At 32.4% G+C, this 21,793-nt stretch overlaps 1 protein-coding gene across 2 annotated transcripts in view; it reads right to left on the bottom strand.

The window, feature by feature from the left end:
- Positions 1–597: 597 nt before the first annotated feature.
- The window catches only part of LOC141453683 (uncharacterized), a 45,736-nt gene continuing 24,540 nt past the window's right edge, over positions 598–21,793 (bottom strand). For both annotated transcript variants that reach the window (XM_074127170.1, XM_074127171.1), the window contains exons 10-25: positions 10,676–10,904; positions 10,362–10,507; positions 9,856–10,040; positions 9,454–9,551; positions 9,151–9,365; positions 7,942–8,159; positions 7,745–7,851; positions 7,560–7,660; positions 7,237–7,320; positions 6,161–7,151; positions 4,711–4,992; positions 4,412–4,634; positions 2,707–2,826; positions 2,385–2,531; positions 938–2,244; positions 598–866 (exon numbers count right to left, since the gene is read on the bottom strand). In XM_074127170.1, the coding sequence (XP_073983271.1) occupies positions 766–866; positions 938–2,244; positions 2,385–2,531; positions 2,707–2,826; positions 4,412–4,634; positions 4,711–4,992; positions 6,161–7,151; positions 7,237–7,320; positions 7,560–7,660; positions 7,745–7,851; positions 7,942–8,159; positions 9,151–9,365; positions 9,454–9,551; positions 9,856–10,040; positions 10,362–10,507; positions 10,676–10,904 (4,554 nt within the window). In that variant the 3' untranslated portion in view covers positions 598–765. The remainder of the gene's footprint in view (positions 867–937; positions 2,245–2,384; positions 2,532–2,706; positions 2,827–4,411; positions 4,635–4,710; positions 4,993–6,160; positions 7,152–7,236; positions 7,321–7,559; positions 7,661–7,744; positions 7,852–7,941; positions 8,160–9,150; positions 9,366–9,453; positions 9,552–9,855; positions 10,041–10,361; positions 10,508–10,675; positions 10,905–21,793) is intronic.

Raw genomic sequence — 21,793 nt, 5'->3', positions numbered from 1 at the left:
TTAATCATTCAGCTTTTGATTTTCAATCATTTCGTTACTGATTATTAAGAAATTTTTAAAGAAAACAGCAAATTGTTTTACAAATTCGCATTCTGAAGTTAAGTTTCAGTTGAAAAGAACTTTTGATGGCATTAATTAAAAAATAAATAAATAAATTTAAAATAAAAACACCTATGCATTATTTCCAAATAACTCTTTACACATTTTTTACAACTTCACTTTTTTACGCTACTTACTTCTTAGACAGGCGTCACAGCAAATAAACCGAAAAAACCCAAGTTTTAGAAGCGTCAACGCTAGAAAAAGTTTTTACGTGTTTTGAGCTTTCTACTTTTCGTTTTTGAGGCAGTTGAACTAGACCTGATCGCAATAGTTTCTCTAACAGAAAAAATCAATAATACAATTCCAGTAGGTGGACCTTAATCCTTCTAGTAGCGTTCTTCGACAATCTGATATCAATGAAATTTCCTTTTTTTTTATTAGACCTACATACTGTTATGCCGTCCTATATTACTCGTAAATAAACGTTAATTCATAAATAACGTTATAAAGTAAACTTAAATGGAATTAAGATAAAAAATACAAAGAGTTAAATGATTGTTAAAGCAAAAATTCTTCTATATTAATACATCATATGTACCACTCAAACATCAAATACAATAATTCACGAGCTTCTTCCAGTCTTAAGTAGTACTTCATCATTGTTTTAAAAATAAGTATTATTTCTTCATTATTATAGCTGAAGCAGATGACAAAAAAATCCAATCAAAAAAATGGATTCTCTTTGTTGAAGCAAAAATCCTCAAAATTTGTGCTTTCTCTGGGGGTATATCTTTCTTCAACTGCTGCATCTTGAAATTCATCACCTGTAATTATTCAATAAATAAAAATACAATACAGAAGTATTATACATTTAGAATAAATTTTGAAATCTAACCTGACAGAGGAGGACTTGGAGATATTTCATGAACATTATGAGTCATTGGAAAGCCTAAATTGCCCGATATTGATTCAAATGTTGGTAGGTATTCTTCAGCCTTCGGTGAATTTTCTATATCGTTAGTAAATTGAAACTGAACCAAGTTTTCTTTTTCACTTGTACCAAACATGGACATCGGCCCTCTTAGAGAACTTGACTGGCTAATAGCATTGTCAAATGATGAATACATCTGGGATGGATGTGAATAACTCATCTGATCTGGTTGCCGATTAGTTATCTTCTTTCCTAATAATGGATAACGAGACCTTTCTGAAGGCTCTCCCAGAACTGATCCACAAGGTTGCATTCGTCTTCTGTAATCTTGACTCTCAACAGCTACACTATTTCTTTGACTTAAATTACCAGCCTTTTGCAGAACGGTTGAATTTCTAGTTCCTTGTTGGATGTCAATGTAAGGCGATCTGTTAGATCTGTTGCTAGATGACGTGCAAACAGGGAATTTTCGAAAATTCTTCCACCTTGTATCGTATCTTGGTCTGTATTTTCTGAAGTAAGGCTGGAATGTCGGCAGCTTAATTTGTGAAATGTCTGCCTTCTGTGAAAACACCGAATTTTGATTGTTCGACTGATTTTCAATAAATAAGTATTCACCATAACTTTTCTGAGAATTACAGGGAGAATATTGCCTTTCTACATTTACGTTAGCATTTCTCAAATTATGAAGGCTCTGTTGAGAAGATGAACAGTTATTAACCGATGAAAGAGGTTTTCGGCAGGGTACATTTGTGGCCCAATTAGGGACAGAAGAAGAAGATGCCAAAGGCCAAGATGGCGTCCCAAAGCTATGAACAGCAGTATCTGGCCCGGATTCCCGAATAAACGATTGAGAAGGTCTACTCCTATTAAGATCTGACTCTTGCATCTCGTAGCAGCTTCTAGATGATACACCGAATTCATTGTACATAAGCAAACTAGGTTTTTTATTACGCGTGTTAGTTTGTTCAACATGTTTTTCCTCTACAGTCATTTTATTCAGAGCAGATGATGGATAAATTGGAGCAAAAGGATCTCCATAGCCATCCCTTAAATAGTTTTGTTCGCCAATCCTGTCCAAATCACGTTCATCATCATTCAACTCCACAGACGTACCGGTTGCTTGCGACTGATATAAAAACGATTCATTTCCAAACGCTTGTCCATATATTTTATTATTAACACGATACATTCCACTTTCAATATAACTCCTGGCTGACCAGTAATTATTGACTGGTAGTAAATTTTCTTTGTTTGAAACCATCTTAATTCTAAAAGAATAGTTTGAGAACTATTAATTAATAAATTAATAAAGAAATAAAGAAAAGAAATTAATAAATTAAAATCAAATAAATCGATAGCACATAAATACTGATAATGCCGCATAGCAGAACTTAATTAGTAAACTTACCTATCTGCTTTGCTCACTCTGATGTCATCGTTACCAAATTGATAAGGAATTTTACTCCGTTCATTTTTAAATAGCTGCTTTCTTTTAAGTATATCCGTTTTTTTAACGATATGTGGATTAATCAAATTCAAATTATCATCATGCGCTCTTAAAAAAAAACATTTATATAAAATAGAATAAAATAAATATCTTGTTAATCAGTAATTACTATTACACGATTAAAGAAACTAGATGGAGTCGCTATCGAGGAAATAGGAAAACTGAAAAATGTTCTGAATTAACCATTTGTTTTATCTAAAAAAACGAAAATCGCTATACATACAATTTATTGTTTTCCAACTGGAAAAGTTCTTCTTCGTTAGGAGCAGAGCTTAAGGACGAAGATATTTTCTCTTTTCCTTCATCCTTCGGTGACTGATCTAGGAGCTCGTCCACATCGAACCTATTAAAAACATTTATGAAGAACACTTCATTAAATAAACAGAAGTTTGCGTAAGAAATTTAAGATTATAGGCACAAATACTGCATTTTATTATTGTGATGCAAATACAAGAATATCAAAGTTATAAAAATTTCAAGCCCAGATTAAACAACATAATCAAATCGCTCTACCGATTATGAAGTGTTTCAGAGATTCCAAAAATTTTCTCTTCCTTGTTCAGTTTGCCTTTCTTAACATCACCTTGTGAATGATTCCTTCTCCCGTTGCTTCTAATGAGTTTCTTAACCTGCCTTTGGTTCTTTCGACGAGTTTCTTTTCTTTAGAAACCATTCTCGTGAAACAGGTCGAATCCAATCTGGCAGATGTCCAAACGTCACAGTCTGCACTATTCAACCATATCGATGGCCAGACATACATCAAGGCTGATCCTAACTTATTAAAGTATTTCTAACACTTTTCTCTTTTTGTAGGCAATTCAAATCCACTGCCTAAATCTTTCTGTTTTTCTTTTCTTTGTTAGTGTTCAGGACTCTGAGAAATTAAAAATTAGAATGAAGGTTGAATTGTAAACAGCAATTTTTGTCTTTCTGGTCACTTCTTGCAGATTTTAAATGCCTCTCCTAACTTCTTTAGGAAGAAGTTTTGTTACAAGCATAACTCTCCAGTTATTTAAAAGTGTGAACACGTTCAATTTCGCTTGAAAAGTTTATTACTCTCATTATTCATTTGGTTTTTTCTAATCCTAACCATTTTAGATTTTCTACAGTCCCCGTTGATCTTCTGCAACGCCTCTTCCAATATTCATATTCAATTATCATTATTCGCCAGAATCACTAAATTGTAGTAAATATCAACATAGATAAGACACACAATATCAAATACAAATAGCTCTTTTCACGATTTTCTTGGCTTGATTTGTGGCCGTCTATACAAAAATAAATAACAAGGAGCTCTCAAACTGCACCCTTGAAGATTGCCTTTTGTGAATGCGAATTTTCTAAGTATTGTTCACGAATCTGGTGTCCATTTCTACAATTATCTCTTTTTCTTCCAGAGCATAGGGAAAGCGCTATTTAAAATTCTGAGAATGTTTTAATTCAACAAAACAGAAGGAAAATTCTCTTTATTTTGCGGGAATAACAAATCTTAAATGTTAGTTGGGTGCAAAAAACATCACTTCACTTTCCTTTTTATACCTCTGAACAATAAGAGTTCTTTATTTCGGATGCACCTACGAACCAGCGAGCGATCACAGGCAAGTAGGCATCACTCCGCTACGAAGAAACATCACTTTATTGGCTGTCGCGTAACTTATTGTATTTTTCAAGTCCACTAGCAATTTTTTTTATTTTTTATTTTTTGACGCATCAACTGCGTGGTCATTAGCGCCAAATTCTGACATTATAATCAACTTTACTCCCACAAATTGCATTATAAACTGTATTTCTTAAAAGAAACTTTATAGTCCTGAACTATCGAATTCATAACATCCGCAATAAAGTAGTTTTTAATGACATTTCAATTTCTATTAATGGTTAAAATGATCTTAATACTTTTAAATAATTTTCAATAGTGTGTACATTACCCTAAATTTTGTGAAGAATGCATCCGTACTTCCTGAATGGCTTTATTTTCCTTCTTTAAATTATTATTGCAGTTTAGCTTACTGCTACGGGAGAATTTATCAGGTAATTCTACTTCGGCACGTGGTTTTGAATCAATATTACTACTAAATTTGCTATTTAGTTGCAACTCCTCAAAATTAGAATTTGCTTCATAGTTATTTACGTTAAATTGATCCTGCTTCTCTGCAAATCATACAACTTAATTCAAATTGAATGCAAATTTACAAAAATAAATTTAATTATAGTTACAATGGCATACCTATTTCTGAAGGAATTCCATCAAAACTTGGGTTTTCTAACTTATTTTCATTATTTTTGTCACATGCTTTTCCATTTAGTGAGGAGCTTTTAACATTTTGGACAGTCTTGCTTTTTAATGAAATTTTTCCGACTTCATTGCTAGTGTTGTCTTTATTCTTAATTTCTTCAACATCAATATCATCTGATGATATATCACCAAGTGACAATTCTAAATCGATATTTAACAATAAATCTTCATCCAAAAGTTCATCACTATTTTCTGTTTTATCTATAGATTGCTCTAAAAATAAAAAAGTTTGTTGATTGACTTTTTAACACTAGAAAGTACTAGAACACACTTAAAGAAAATAATTTGAGTGATTCAATCAATCAAAGACACAATTTGAAACATTATTTGAGAAACAGCTATTCTTCCAAGTTTATCGTTTTAATTTTTCCTTCCATCGTATAGGGAAACATTTAAAACAACAAATGGTTAATGGGTTAAATGGATGCCCTATTCATCTCAGATCAATGAATTATAATAATGAGGCCAATTTTGCATCCTAGGTGCAAACATATTTTAGACGAAATCCTCAAGCAAATAAAAGACAATACTCCTTTTCTAAGGATTTGTAAGATTTGTAAGTTCAAATCCCGCGTGTAGCTACTATTAAGCAAATTAAAGGCAATACTCCTTTTCTAAGGATTTGTAAGATTTGTAAGTTAAAATCCCGCGTGTAGCTACTATTTATTTATTATCAAAAATGTTAATGTATGTGCTTCCCGTTTTGCCCGTAACACCTAATCGCCTATTAATTGTACGTTAAGCTCTGCCAGAAAAAATAGCGATTTCTTTACTTTTTCTTTACTTATATCTATAAACAAATACACATTAACAGGATTAATAATAATACTTCTTAAAAAATTATCGAAACTAGTAGTTTAATGGCGAAAGTTTTCAAAATGCACGCTACCATCAATCTTTTGCTACTGCAAGAGTGAGCAAAACGCGGCCCCCGAATAATACACAATTTCAAGCCCAACCCGGAAAATTCCCATGCGGGGAAGAATTAGCGTTTCTTTAGAGTACAAGGCCTTGCTACAAGATAATCTAACCTAGCCACATACAACACCCCGAACATTACAATATATATAGGACCAGAAGAGATAGTTTATAGCCAACAGACGAAATCCAGCTAGCTTCAATCCAGAAAGATGGATCCAGAATCTTGACTAATAAAGGAATGGTCATTTGATTTCCTTATATAAACTTTAAAGATACCAATTGTGGACTCTCTATTAGGAGGAGAAGGCTTACTTCGCACCGAAGTGTTGTAACCGCCTATTTCCACATATCTTCCTAGATCTTTACTAGAAAACCTGGGAGAATTATTTTATCGCCTGGAGTGCTCAAGAATAACTATTTAAAAAGAAAAAGTGTGTCAAAAAATTAATAATAACATTACCTCCAAGTTCATTATTTCCGATTACAATCCTCGACACTTCCTGAATTTCGCCAGTAATATGCTCACTTTCTTCAGTCATTTTCTCTTGATTTTGTTGTGAATGAGAAAGATCAACTTTACTGGCATTTTTATCGTGAGTTTCTCTGTTTTCTACGTTACGGTTTTCCATGTTTTTTTCTATGTTTGCATTTCCTTCTTTGCATATTTCTGGAATAATCTTCTGCTGATAATTACATTCTGTAAAACCTTGATTTTTTTCAACACGTGCAAGAGTGGTTTCATCACTACTGTTTTCTACTAAAATTTCTCTAGTTTCGAAGCCAAATGGCATAAAAAGTGGATAAAAACATTTTTTATTCTTAGTAGTTTTTTCTTCTTCAGCAAGTTCAACCTGGTCGTTAAAAGTACTATTTGGCGACAGCGTGATCGGTTCCCTTTGAAATAATCTTTTACTTTCTTCTTTGAATTCACTTCCGAATACATTACTAGTTCCCTTGTAACGGGGCTGTGGTTCTACTTTTGCCTGAGTAATGGTTTTATTAACTGGATCCTCTTGTTTATAACTATTCCTAGATATCACACTTCTATTAAACGATGAAATACCTGAGTCTGTCCAACCTTCGCTATCACTATCCACAACTTCGTAATAATATTCCCCTTTAGTCTGAGCGATATTCGTACAAGATGGATCCACTTGTTTAGTATTGTTACCAAACATCATACAACCATTAAACGAAGAGTCTGTCCAACCTTCACCGTCATAATCACTAATCGTCGTCTCAGACTGCTGGGTTATGGCCAATTCTGTATTCATTTCATGTGTTGGTGCATAATCACAAGAAAAATAATGTGATCTGTGAACATCTTGGGTACTAGTAACTTCATTTTCTTCGTTTAGGGTAGGATTATTACTTGATTGATGCAATAATTTTCCTCTTTTTGGTACAAAAGAATACTGTTCTAAACTACATTGAATCTGTTTTTTAATTGGCTAGAAAAATAATAATTATTATTATAAAGATACTAATTTTAAATGGAATACTTTATTTTATGTTATTTTATTAAAAGAAAACTACCTTATTTTCTTTGGCAGTCCTTTTGTTGCTCACATTACTGGTTTTATTGGCATTTCCCCTGCTACTTGCTTTATTTGATTTAAGCTAACAACAAACAATGCATTTAACCATTAGAGATGGTTCAGAATCCTGCTATTTTCGTAAGAATCTAGTAAGCTATGCACTGAGCTAATCCCTTCCCTAATTTTTTATTATGTTTATTATTTATTTAATTTACTTTTTTCAGTACATATTGAATGAAAAAACTATTCCACGATTTTTTTTTAATAATCAAAAAAAAGTAAAAAGATTTATTAATTAAAATGAAAACAAATTTATCGTACTTCTTTGGATGGTCCTTCATTATTTTTTGGCTGGCAAATAGATCGTTGCTTTACCGCAGCACCTCCAATGATTTTATAAGTGTGTTTAACATCAATGCCGACTAATTGAAAGTAATATTATTAAAAATCTACCTTCGAATAATCATGCTATACATATTAAAAAGAAGACTCAAATTCTCACTCACCTAATGAATCACTAATTAAATGAACAATAAATTCATTAAAATTTTCTTGGTGTCTTATAAAGACAGAAAACTGAAATTCACCACAATGAGCAAGTATTGCTTGATCACTAGAGACAGACAACAAATACTATTAATATTGATCATTCAAATTGAAGAAAGAATTTAATTCATTAACAAGAAAGTAAAAAAATAACTACCAGATTTTCTCTTTTTTCAATAAGGTATTATTGTCAGCAACTAGTAAACTACATCTGTGTAAGGTGTTTCCATATTGTACCTCAAAAGCGTTCAATATTTTAAGTATTATTGTAATCTTTTTATCACTACTACCGTAGGAAACTTCAACTTCATATTGTGGAATTTTCGCAGCTGCCTCTAGTAGCTGGTTTCCCATGGGTGGTTTTCGATTTATAATCTATTAATTGAACAAATAAAAAAATAACAGATAACTCTAAACGATGGTCAAAATTGCCAGGTGCTTTTAAATTAATGAATCATCTAATCCAAAGCAAAACATTAAGTGATGATTTGAAAAATGTATAAACAGAAGTCTGGAAGACATTATATTCTCCACCAACATTTATGTGCTTAAGTCGATAGCAGAGCTAGCAATGAAATATGAATGTATTTAAAAGCTATAGCCGAATTAGAATGAATGGAAGAAAATGCTTAGAGAAGGATTACGTGATTTTAATTTTGGTTAAGCTATAAGGATGGCAGGAGCACAGAGTGCTGCTCCATCCATTAGCAGTAGTTTATGTAAATAGCGGTATATAGTAGAATGATGAATGTGTGAAGCGAATGTATTTGTAGGTAAGAATGGAGAGTGAGTGATATTCTAGTGATAAGCACCTAGACGATGCTGGCTGTATGGCGGAAGCCAATGCCAAAAAAAAAAAAAAGTCTGGAAGAAGAGTGATAAAAAAGCGATCTATTTCATTTGAAATTACTGTCTTCTTGAGCATACTATTTATACTAACCACATTATTAACCTGGTAGAAGGTACCCTTACCTAATCTACAAAATCATATTTTACTTGCCACTCGTTTTGAAATTTCTACAGACATTTCAAATCTGATGAACAAAGATTTATCTCTATATTTCCCCGAATTTGCATCCTTTTTATCCAAAATGACAACATATAACAATCAAGAATGCCACAGAATACACACAAAACTCATCTGAATTCCTTTCAGAAACCTGCACGCCAAGCAGATACTAATATCGTGGTAAAAAAATGAAGATTGTTTAGTTTTATTGATCTACTTTTACAATAGCTAAAAATTAGAAACATTATGTATTGCATAACTAATTGCATCAATGCATCAATTTTGCCGAATACATAGCTCCTATATTAACTTGTAGAAGATACTAGGAAACTTTGTTATAATATATTAATAATTTACCCTTTCTAAATCTCGAGGATTACTTTCCAAAATCGCTTGGAATGTAGTCTTATTAGCTGATACAAGTAATGATGCCAATGTAGGTCCAATTCCAGGTAACTGACGACTAACATATGGAGAATTTTCCCATAATCTAGCATGTACACATTTATTTAATATCAGAGTACTAGCCAACGCTTGATAGAAATTATTTTGCCATAGAAAAAGTGATAAACCTAAAAATGAATAATTCATATTATAATTTAATTGTATTTTAGAAAAATCATAGATTAAAAATTAAACTGGAATAATTTTTATATTCACCGTTTAACAGTCTTTGGGCTAATCTCATAATTTTTACAGTTTCTTGTTTAAGTGAAATGTCAGAAATTTGGAGCGTCCCTAACACTGATTGGATCAAGCTGTAACAACAAATACTGGATACACACAATACAGAACGGTCTCTAGTTGAGAGGTAATGAAATACAAGTCAGAACTTATGAACAATTTGGAATTGTTCACCTTAGAGGATTGTGGTAATAATATGCTACATATAAATAATAATCAAACTGATTACCAAGCCTGAGTGAAACAAAGAGCTGAAAAAATTCGGTAAACTGAAGCGAAGTACTTAATAAGCGTAAGATTAATTATTAAAAACTTCCTTAATTTCATCAAAATAGAAATCATTTTTATGTTTTTTTTCTTATTTGAAATAAATATTACCAATTAGTTTTCATTTGCCTTGTTTTAACTTTGCCCTGCAATGGAAATCTAATGAATTCTTGTTCTTTATGACTGTTCATCAAGTTTAATGCACTTTTCTCATTCCTTCTCAACTGTATATCTTCAAATTCATGACACTGTGCAAGAAGTTCCAGCATTTCCGACAAATTTTCTGTTCCTTTGACCTGTAAACATATTTAAGAAACTATGTTATTATATTTCTCAGATCATAAACAATGAAACAATTGAAAAAACTGTGTAGTTTATTAAAGTGCCGCTAGATGGCAAAAGTGCTTAAAATCTGTAATTCAAGGCTTTTTTTTATTTTTTATTTGTTTAAAGAAATATATTTCATATACTCCATTATTCAATATAGGTGTTTTAAGAAAACCATTATTACGATTACCTTTCTACTTTGTTAACTTTTCGACTCGTCAACATCTGAGGTTACTGGCTCAATTAACATTATTACATATTGGATTATAAGTAAAATATCAAATAATTACCTTCATAAATATTTTCATAGTCTCAAATGCTATGTAATATTTGGCCATAAGTTTTCCACTTTCTGTCGGTTCCACATTATAAGCCATTTCGGTTGTTATAATTAACTGATAATTTTCTAAAGCATGAAGTTCTCTGAGGCACATATCTAAATGAATCATAATAGCACAATAATAAAGCATAAGAACATAATTTTTATGATCTTCGCAAAGTCGGAAACCTAATATAATAAAATAATGTTTTTTAATTGTTAATTGACTTTATAGTTCAATACATCTTCAATCTAGGAGAAACTAAAACCTCAAACGTTCCTTACCTTGTAAACGTGCTTCTACTTCTTTTGATGACAGACCAGCTGGTATGCCATAATGTTTCGGATTTTTAAGTGCTCTTACATAAAGGTAAGTTGATTTAATCCAATTCATGGCCACTGCAATATCGGTTATAGTGCCCAAAACTATTTCAGCGTTTAAATGCTCCACTAAATGACGATGTAAAGTGCTTTCAATCAACTCTTGTCCATGTACCAATTTTTCATATTTCTCCTAAAAAATAATGTATTGGTTAGATGCGTATTAATTCCTTAGGTTTCTACATAGTGGGTAGAATGTGCATCTTCTTTTATACAAGTAATTAATGCAATAAAGTGCTTCTTTAATTGGACCAACTGTTATTTTTCCAGGGTTACCTGAGCAGCGCAGGTCCTGAGACTAATTCACTATTCTTAGGTTTTTACATAAGTGGGTGGGTATTTGGCCCCAATCCTCAAAGCAAAAAAGACCGCAAAAAGGCAATTCTTCAATACTGGGAGCTTTGGAAGTAGTCTTACTTCTAAAGCTTCCAAGCTTACCCTTGAGAGTATTCTAATCCCAAGCACACCAAATCAGGTAATGGGTACACTGACATAATTAATGGAGTGTTTCTTAGAACTGATGGTCCTACCTACTTTGTGGGTACACTGGCAACCAGAGCTGCCCAGTAATTACACTAATCAAAACATCTTTTGCATTCTATTCAAAGAGAAAAGGAATGTCGCATTTCCCTGCTTAATTTTTTTTATAAAACTTTTAGACTTCAATCTTTTGAAGAATTTATGCCTCCTAAAAAATACAACCTTCTAAACACCTCCCTTCTCATTATTTATCTACCTATCACAAAACTGCTTCGAAACGAAAACCACTAACTCGGAATAGAACAGAAAAGAGAATCTCAACCTCGTACATTTTCTCATTGCCTTTCTCTCCGGTAATCCTATGTAACACTTTACTAATTACAGATTATAATATTAATTAATTAGTATGATATCACTTTAAATATGTAGTAATTGTTTGGCGAATAGCATCTCAAGTGACATTGAGAAAGTGTGCAATTCCAATTTTAATCCGGTCTTCAGACACGTCAGTAACCTGGGTGCCGAGGAATATTATCTTAAATTAAATGGCCCCATTCAAAAAATTAGGGTGATCTTGCAGTTACGACTAAGCGGGACTGAGAGAATACATTTTTATATAAATGGTCATTCTTACTTCATCGATGCCACATTATTGTGCACTGTCTGTAACCTACATGAGCTGGAGACGTTAGAACACATCCTCTTGAAATGCCCTATTTATGCACCTGTCAGGAGCACCTATCCAAATACATCCAAGGCGAAGTTGATTGTAATACACTAATTGATGTTTTGCAGGTGGACAGTCTTCGGAAGTTGAATGGCATCTTCTGTTACATTGCGAGCGTCGTGAGGCTGAGGTCCTTCGCGCTCGACGAATGAAGTTATTTTTATGTTCTATATTTTTTAATTTTTGGTTATTCGTTGGGTGCGAACGATCTTGCTTTCTTGGCGCCGCTGTTGTGGAGTGTCTTTTGACTTTGGGAGCTGCCCTCTGGCTAGATTTTCCGTTTGGGGGTTGACTGAGGCAGACTATTTTTCACTGTACCTCTTAATTGACTACAGGTTATGTTGGGTTTATTGAATTGCTACTAAATTTAAAACATTGAAATATTTGATTTAAATATTATTTAATTAAAGTATTTGTATTATTATTTAAAATATTAAAATTATGTTCAATCTAGTTTCGTCTGGTGATATTTAATTGGCTTTGTATAACTAATTTTGAGTTCAATTAATTTTGTATTTTGTTTTAAACAGATTATGTTATATGTTATTTGAAATTGTACCCTACTCCTTGCTACAAGGAATTCCCTTATAAGCAATAAAGTTTATTATTATTATATTATTGTTTGGTAAAAAGTTTTTTTTTTTTAAATCTATGTGAGAAGAAAATTTGGCAGTGGAATTTGAGAAATGAGGGGAAAAGTAGTTTTAAAAAATAAAAAGATAATAAAAATTGAACGAATAATAATAAATTCTGAATTCTAATACAGTTAAGTAATAATCTTACTGTCTCAATTTTAACAATTGACAGATAATGACATATTCATTTCAAAAGATTTTATACTCCATCTAAAACGGATAGATTATTTACAAATGCAAAAATAAATCAACAACAAAAATGCAATAACAATAGTGATTTTTGAAAATGTTTACGGAATGAGTTTAGATTATACTGATTAGCTATTGTTTATATGCGCCACTTTTATTTTTCTATAAAATTAACATAACTGTCATGAACAGTCAATACATCTGGGTTGAACTCTCCACAATGATCTTGGTTTATAATCTTTTATAATCCTTCATAAATAGAGTTTCAACATTTCGAATAACTTATGTATTTAAAATTATTGTCACTTTTAGTGAATACTGGCGATGTATTCTGACGTGAAATCTTATTTCCACTCCAAAAATTAGCCCACCACAATGTAAATTTGTAAATTAATAAATGGTAGTGTAACAAAACGTCCCATCTCACCTACCAGAACTATGATTCTGGCGAAAGTGATGATGATTTGAATTTTAAAATTTACTTGGTGAAAAATAGGATTTTTAAAACAACGTACTCATAACTTTAAGCTGAAGTTTTAGAAACGAAGGAATTATTTCAATTAAACATTGGCAGAAGAGAATGAAACTAGATTGTCAGTAACACTTCAAGATTCTCCAAAACAAATCGTTAAGATTATTTGAATTTGACCAAATATTTAGATCTAATCGCAAGATGGTGGTAAAGATGGTATATATTGTTTAGTAAAGGAATAATTTTTTTAAACCCATCAAGAATTAGAATAAAATAATAAATAAACTGATAAACAAATTAATTAAAATTAACAAATTTAATGATGAAATCTTCGCCTTTACAGTTCACTAGAAAGTTGATAATAAAATTAACCACAATCCAGTAGTGAGGTTGCATTTAAAGATGTATTGCTTCACTGTAAACAATAATCTAAATGGGAGAATTAATTCTTCATAATAAACTTTTGCACTTCTCTTCATAATAAACTTCTCTTATGCACTTTCCTAATAAGGTTTATTGCAGTATGATGATTAGCTTAGCAAAGTGCAGATTAATTAATGCTATTAGGATAGCTTTCTCAATGTTTAATTTGGTTCAAGAAGGCAAAGTGAAATATTGTGCTTATCGAAAATTTAAATACAGATTTCCTCGGCAGAAAAAAAAATTGGTATTAATTTGAATAAAGATTTTCCTAAATTAGAATGTCCTTTCTCTGTAACTTTACAAGATTTTCTTCAAATTTTGGATTTTTACCAAAATGAAATCGATCAAGAGATTTAAACTTATGCTAAAGGATTTTCTTTAAATTGAAATCATATTAAATCTCATATTTATTGAATAGGGTTTGTCGGTAAAATTCAGTAAAATTGCGACTTAGAGGACCTACCTTCTACCCACTGATAGAAATGTCAATAATTTTCCCTGAAACTAATTTCCAGGCGTATGTTATAGCATTTTTCTTGAGACTAAGTTTATAGAAATCAACCGAAGCGAAAATAAGACAAAATGGAATTTTCTTTAACCTAGAATTTTAACGACTTATTTAATGCTTGTTTAAAAAAAATAAAAAATGATAGAAATGAAGTGCACCTTAGAGGGAAGACAAACTCTCACCTCTCGTACAGGTATTTTTAATATTTTCTTGGGGAAAGTCTAATAAGTTCTACAAGTTTTATGAACATCTCAAAAAACTGAAAAATTCATTAGTAAAATGGTACTTCCATTTGGAAATATAGTCAGTAGTTGAGTAATCCCCAATGTTACCTTAATGCAATAAGTACACGGTTTCACCAACATAGGATTTTTCGTTCACAATCGCTGTACTCATATTTGAATAAACTGCCTAAGCATCAACGATGAAATGACTAGCATCTGTAGATTAAATGTCAGCCACGCATTACAGAAAACGAGCTACTTCATCGTATAGCAAAAGAAGGTGCGGCAAACTCTGAGCTAATTTAACTATTAATTTCTTACAATTGGAGACATCTGTCAAATAAGACTATAGAAGTGACATTCCTTTGTTCTGACCAACAGGATCGTGAATAAAATGGCTTAATTAGTATAAAATATAAGTTCAGACATTAGCTCTCTAGGTAGCGCGGGGCACTAGTAAAGGAAGACCCCAAGATCAAATCCAGGGGTCCGAAGCCTTAGAAAGAGACATTAAGCGATAAGAATTTGGAACTACACCTGACCGACCACCATCTTTAAAAACAGAATCTTTTGCTTTAAAATTGAATTCTTAGTCAAAACAGAAGTGATTTGCTCCATTAATACGCATTTGAGACGGTAAGCATTTTTCTATTTCATTCAAATCTAAGATAAATTTTATTTCTTGATGTACTTTAAAACTAAGAAAGAAAACTGAATTCTGAATAACAGATTAAATGATTAAACATTAAACTGAGGTTACTAAAGGTTACAGTGTACAATAGGCAATTTATATTTAACAGGATGTTAAAAAAGACTACTTTTACCAAGAAATGTTTTGAATTACAATATTAGAACTCTTGACTCTCAAGTAAATGTATTCATGTATGCAAGGAATTTAATATTGTTGAAAGAAGAAGAGAACGTCCTCACCTTGGCCAATGATAACTACTGTTCAGTTGAGACACTCTACGAAATAAATGCAACTTTTAAACACGAAGCACCCATGTACACTAGCAGACTAGTCAGGAACTATCTTCTAGCCGGTCAGATATTGTGAGGGGATATTCCTTCTAATCTACAGTGTATGGTTTAAACAAGGGTTCCACTTAGGTAAGAGCAATAACATAAAAACGTTTTTACATAAAGATTTTTCTAGAAGTTTAAATTGTGTAAGAAATACAATGATTTAGATTTTATATTGTACTTTCTAGGTTTATGAAATCCACCTTTATGATTGGTAAGAGAATCTTTTCAGTCGTGATAAATTTTTAAAATATCAGTTTGACAGAAATAACTGATTGAAATCAGAAAAATTGATTTTGACTTTCACATTAAGGTAAGGGGAAGGCATAAGTCTCTTGTGGCAGCGGTGCCGTAAGGCATAGGTCCCGTCCCGTTTCTAATCTTACCTTTTTCTTCTTCACATTAGCCTAAAATTTTCGAAACTGTGCTACCACTGAACTTATACGTTTTTAGCAGCCAACATACTCACAGTACCGACTCCTTAAACTCTGTATTATTTTGTCTCCTCCACAAACTTTAACACATCCTTGTTTATTTTTTAGAGTGGAGTTTTTGGAATCAGTATTCTTCTTTTACTAGAATTTTGGTACTTAAGTGCCTCAAGAATAAGAGAAATTCATCGCAAGTTTTCTTAAAGTCCAGGTCTGTTTTCACTGCTGTCGTTTTTACATTATCATCTCTTATTTTGCCATAAGCTGGACCAAATATAAGAGGCTGACTTTACTTTGAGGTCTTGCCTTTATCTAGGGCATCAATGCAATCTCACTAATGACAGACTTCCACAGTCCTTCGCCTCTCGTCTTAAGGTATTAGTCTAAACCTTTGCGTCAACCTCCATCAGTTGTAGCTTCTCAGATTCATGTATATAATTTGAGGTGTCAGTGTAGTGATTGTTTTGTTAGGCTAGGATCCTTGCAGTAGCCAAGATCTCTGAAGAAGTAACTACTCTACGTCCCGCTAAGATGATAACTAAGAAAGAAAAAATGTTTTAAGTATATGGTTACGTGGAATAACCGTGTAGTCATAAAAGAGTGGGAAAGGAATAACAAAAAATAAAATTAAAATAAACCTCAATACTTAAGTTCCATTTTGATATTAATGTCCCTTCCGAACCGTTTTTCATTTCAAACTTTGAGATTTCAATCTTACATAAGTAACACATGACTTTTTCAAATATTTATACCTTAATTTCGTTCACAAAATTACTTCAGGGATGTCTGAGATATGTAGAGGATATATTCTGCCCTCAAGAAGAGGCCGAAACGCCACTTGGCAATCAGTCTGCCAGGCAAGATAAGGTCCAACAAATATATTACCACATTTATTTCTCTATTAAGTATTCTTTTACTAGTGGAACTATTTTGTAATAGTTATCTTAGTTTAGGGAGAGGTAAGTGAGAGAGATATTGCACTGAGCAAACCGATAAAGCCCCTTCGTGTTTACATTTCATGTGTAGAACATGGCCAGCTGTTTTGTCTGTGGCCGCTCGTTTTACAGCTGTTCTCTGCGCTTTTTTATTTAGAAGTTTTGAAATAACCCGTGAGTATATGTTTTTATGTGTTTCACAATGTCAAGATTAATCGGAAGATGATTAACATTTAATAAAATACTTCTAGTAATACTATTGATTCGAATAGCTCAGAATCGAATCCAGTTGACTGTCTTTAGATTTTCTCTTCCTAGGAGCCTCTTACAGCACGTTGTAAAAGGCATAGGGTGATTAAAATAATAATAATAATAATTAATTGAATAAATTGTGAGCATCGGACATTCAAGTGAAGTTCATAGTTAGAATAGCCAAGCCATCAAGCTCAAACGCAGATACGGGAGGAGGAAGTGAGACTGAGTACCTTGAAGAAGTCTTCATATACTGGCAACAGGTGCCAAGACAGGGTATAAATGACATCAGATAAAATCCCAAAGAATGAGTGGAGGTAGGTGGAAACAGAAGAGACTGAGGGGTACCTTATGCAGTCTAGGGAGGATCTAACTGAAGAGGTTTGAGACAGTGGGCTAAGATTACTGGGATCGTTAGATACCTCTTGATCGCTAGATGAAGTGATTAAGACATATATGAAGTCAAGAAAGAAGAAATAATAAGAATTATGTTGTGCACGAATCATTTTAATTACTTCTCAGAAAACTTCAGAAAATGCAATTCCTATAAAAATTCCATTTCAAAACGCAACGAAATTGCAATTCACAAGTGTTATAAAGAATAATGAAAAATTTATATAGTTTGTTTGTCAATAGAGACAGATGAAGTCCTAAAATTCCTATCGCTAGTAAATAGAATGTGGGAGAACTTAACATTAAAAAATCTCATTTAATTAAAAAAAAGATACGATAGCGATCAAAATTCATAATGAGGGTAGAGGGAGTGTCTCTAAGAGGAGAGAGTAGAGTATGACAAAATAGAAGCATTAAGAGGCGAAATCATAAACAATTATGTTTTTACAAATCAAGAGATGCTACTATACCATCTTTTATTAAGGAAAAAACACAAATTACGACACAGTCACGTGTGTATTTACTGTTGGTGCGCGTGCGAATGAATTTTGTATACCTATAAGTTTGAAGTGTCCTTCAGCCAAGGAGAATCGTGTGTTCTTTATAAATACAAGACAACATAACCTCCTGCACTGCCGCGGAGAGGTTAGCTTCGGCGACTAAGAGTATTACTTTTATATTTAAGAACAGCTTCCAATTACCTTGCCCTAACACTCTCAAGACCTAACAAGGAAGGCTAGAGTGGTGTCTTTCTTTTTTAGACATTCACGAACAATCAACTGTATTACAAAAAAAAAAGAACAAAAAGTGTAATCACTTTTAAAATACTAAGGTCGTTGGCTAAATTATTTTACGGCAATGATGCGAATAGTTAATAACTTAGACTATTGTTTTTAAATTAATAATCTGTTGTGAAATTCAGTCTACTTTCTCTTACTGTAGTTGTCATAGTTTAATACTACAGCAATTTTCTTTACCAAGGGTTTTTGCTCATGGAAACCAGATCAATAGGACTGACAAAGAAATGGCAATCTGATTCACCGGACATGTTTAAAGATGTGTCATAAGGCTGACGGATTTCCAGATTTTTGAAATGCGAACTTCAGCCACGCTAAATAAAGACTGTAGTCGGGATGATCATGTATTGTGAGACATTGAAGGACAATAGTTGAAATAAGCTCAATTCTCAACGACTTGTGAGATGATGCAGCAACACCATTGCTATTATCTCTGCAGAGGCTGCATGAAAAGGATTCTGATGCAAATGCGCTTTCATTTACTCGTGTACACTACAAGCCAAAAGCACGTCACATCATTTGCGCTATACAGTTCCTTAATAGGATGGTGATTCACGTTCGACTTCCATTATCCCGGCTTCTTATTTCTGGAGTGCAGTGACAAACTCTTCAACTGCGTTGCAACAATTTTTTTGCTTGCAGTGGAATTGGCTGCTTTGGACTTCTAGGTACAAGTTCTTGTTGGAAGGTCTGCCTCTACGATACCGGTGAGACCTCAAATCGCTAGCACCTGCTGCAGGGCTCTCATTCTTATTCACATTTTATTTTATTTACACCCTCTCTTACACAGAAGACATTTTATTACTGTTTGAAATATTAGTAGCAAAGGCAGCTACGAAATCAGTAAAAATTATTATTCCATTTCCAAACAGCCGCATTTAAATGAAAAGCCGCTTCTTCTTTTTCATAATTACCTGGCTCCAACATCAGGAAAAGGCTGCTGAAAACTTCAATACAATCACCCCTGATTTAGACATTATATACTATTAGTATTATGTACAGCCAATATTTCTTGAAAACTTTGTATCAACAGATCCTAACGCAACATATTTTAGTTCATAATTATGGGTAATGGTCTTTCTTCTAGGAAGATCTAGTTTGGTTGGATTTTCATATTATATTCAAGGCAAGCAAAGTGGTAGAGGTAGTTTCCACCTTAATTAATAACAGTTCAGACCAATATATGACCGCATAATCAAAATTCAATCACCAAAGAAGCGCAACAGCAGTCAACGATTGAGTACACTAATGTTATGTAGCACACACCTCTGAGTGACAGTCAGCCACTGATTGAAGACATACATCCATGACGAAATTTTTGAAAACCAGTTTTCTAGTCCTACACTAATTAAGAAAATCAAAAAAGTTGAAAAACAAAACAAAGAAATAAAAGACCCACAATTAAACAATTCTCCTACTTTATTAACGTCAAGTCAAAATATCTTCCTATACAAAAATAAAGTTAAAATATTAAACTAAATAGTCAGCAACAGAAAGTCGTGTGAGTGATCATTTCAGATTTTAAAAATCAGATCCGTATTTTACTGGAGAAAAAGACAACAGTGTAATCAAAGCTGTTTTTTTAAAAATTATTTTCATGTGATTATTCTCGTAATAAAAATGGAGGCCCTTACAACTCCGTTAAATAAACTCAATGGCAATGACTGTTTCATAATATAATTTTTAAATGCTTTTGATGAGTTTTCTCAGATAGTGTTAAAGGGGGGAGCCTTCCCATCCAAATACGTTAAAACCTTGATCTTCACTTCCTGCCTTCTTTTTTTTTAAATGTTCTTAAATAGTTAGTATTTGTATTCTTCAAATTCACTTATTAAAAAAAGGAAATCTTATTAAATGCTATCTGTAATTTTAGATCTTGAATTTGATCAAGATCGAGATATTTTTACTTTATTGGAGAGAATTGGTATGACATGGCAGTTAACTGGTTAAAGGAACTAGAAAAATAACCAGGATCATAATGTAAAAAATGCATAAGCATTGACTTTCATTTTTGCGCATAATGGACTTGAGATCCAACCACCGATCAGATAACGACAGAGGCATTTAACTAATACACTTTTATGCATTTCTTTTCAAATAATTAAATAAGATCAAAGACCAATACCGAGAATAGAACGCAAGACCACAATACATCTTAGTCAAGCAGTACGTGCCTATAACCCGCTCAGATCGAGGCACCTATAACGTTTTGTTATGTACTTATGATTTTGAAGAAGTCAACTAGAGCTGTAAATGAAAGTTTGGCTTTTTTCAACCAGCTAACTAGGTTTTTTTTCCTAGGTACGTTGGTAATTGTAGATTAGGTGCGGATGAAGATAATTATAAAATGATACTAACACTTCTCAGAGATTCATGAAATCAATTATAACCGACTTAGTAATAAACACCTTCCTTCGCTGCTTTGAAACACTAAATGTTACCTTCCTAGCAGAATAGACACAACAGTGTCACCAACGCCACAGATCTGAATACCCAAGCATTAGGCAATTATTACACCATTTATGTAAGAACGGGAGCCCACCTAAAATAATCTGCACACCCTTCTTGTATCAATTTTTTATTTATTTATTTTTATTTTTTTAGATTACTGCTCCTAATAAACAATTAATTAGAGTTGATGGATCAAAAAAGTGAAAATAATCAATTTAGGTTACTTATGACTATGAGCAATTTATATAGACTTTTACACAAACTAAACACCACAATCAAAACTTATATAATCTAAAAGAAATATCCTTGATTATGTTCACACTTCAGAACACATCACACATACGAATTCTTTAACGTCTACATGGTAAATCGTATTGGATATAATAATGTCAATACCCATTCCCTTTCAACGTACTTCATGCAATCCATTCATTTAAAACAGACTGCACTTCTTTACACCGACATTGTAATTATAACTTCACAGTGACAAAAGCCTGACATGCAATCCGTATAAAAGAATCTAAATGTCAAGAACTAAAGAAATATTAAAGTGACTATATGAATGATGTAGAAAACTACAATCATTAACCAACAAAAAACAGATATAAAAGTCCCTAGTGATACGAATTTGACTTGCGAACTTGAAATCTAGGTTCAGCGAAGCTTAGATGTCTTCAACTAATAAAATCTAGTGGCTGGCTAATCTCAATATTCATTAAACGGAATTTGATAAGCATTTCCAAAAATAAATTTCTAATAGTTTGCAAATTTCTTTTCTTCAAATTACATTTAATGATGTACTCCGTTATTAATTATGCTCCCCACTTATCGTATCTTCGTATTCGCTTTTATCTTAAGAAAATATGCAATAGAATGGAATGAACCACAACATATTGTATAAAATTTGATTAGCCATATCAATTTCCTAAACTTATATCAACACTTAATGACAGTCAGCTCATTTCACGAGATAATTCCAGAAGCTGTCAGAATATCAACGGGAAGCACTGATCGATATAACTTATGTTTGGACAAAACATTTCATCTTAAATCATTTTTATGGAAATATATATACAGTATAT

The sequence above is a fragment of the Rhodnius prolixus genome, unplaced genomic scaffold (assembly GCF_049639745.1).
Source record: "Rhodnius prolixus isolate KJV_2025 unplaced genomic scaffold, Rpr scaffold_3, whole genome shotgun sequence".
NCBI lineage: Eukaryota > Metazoa > Arthropoda > Insecta > Hemiptera > Reduviidae > Rhodnius > Rhodnius prolixus.
The sequence above is the reverse complement of the archived record's forward strand: the minus strand, read 5'-3'. Positions and strand labels throughout refer to the sequence as shown.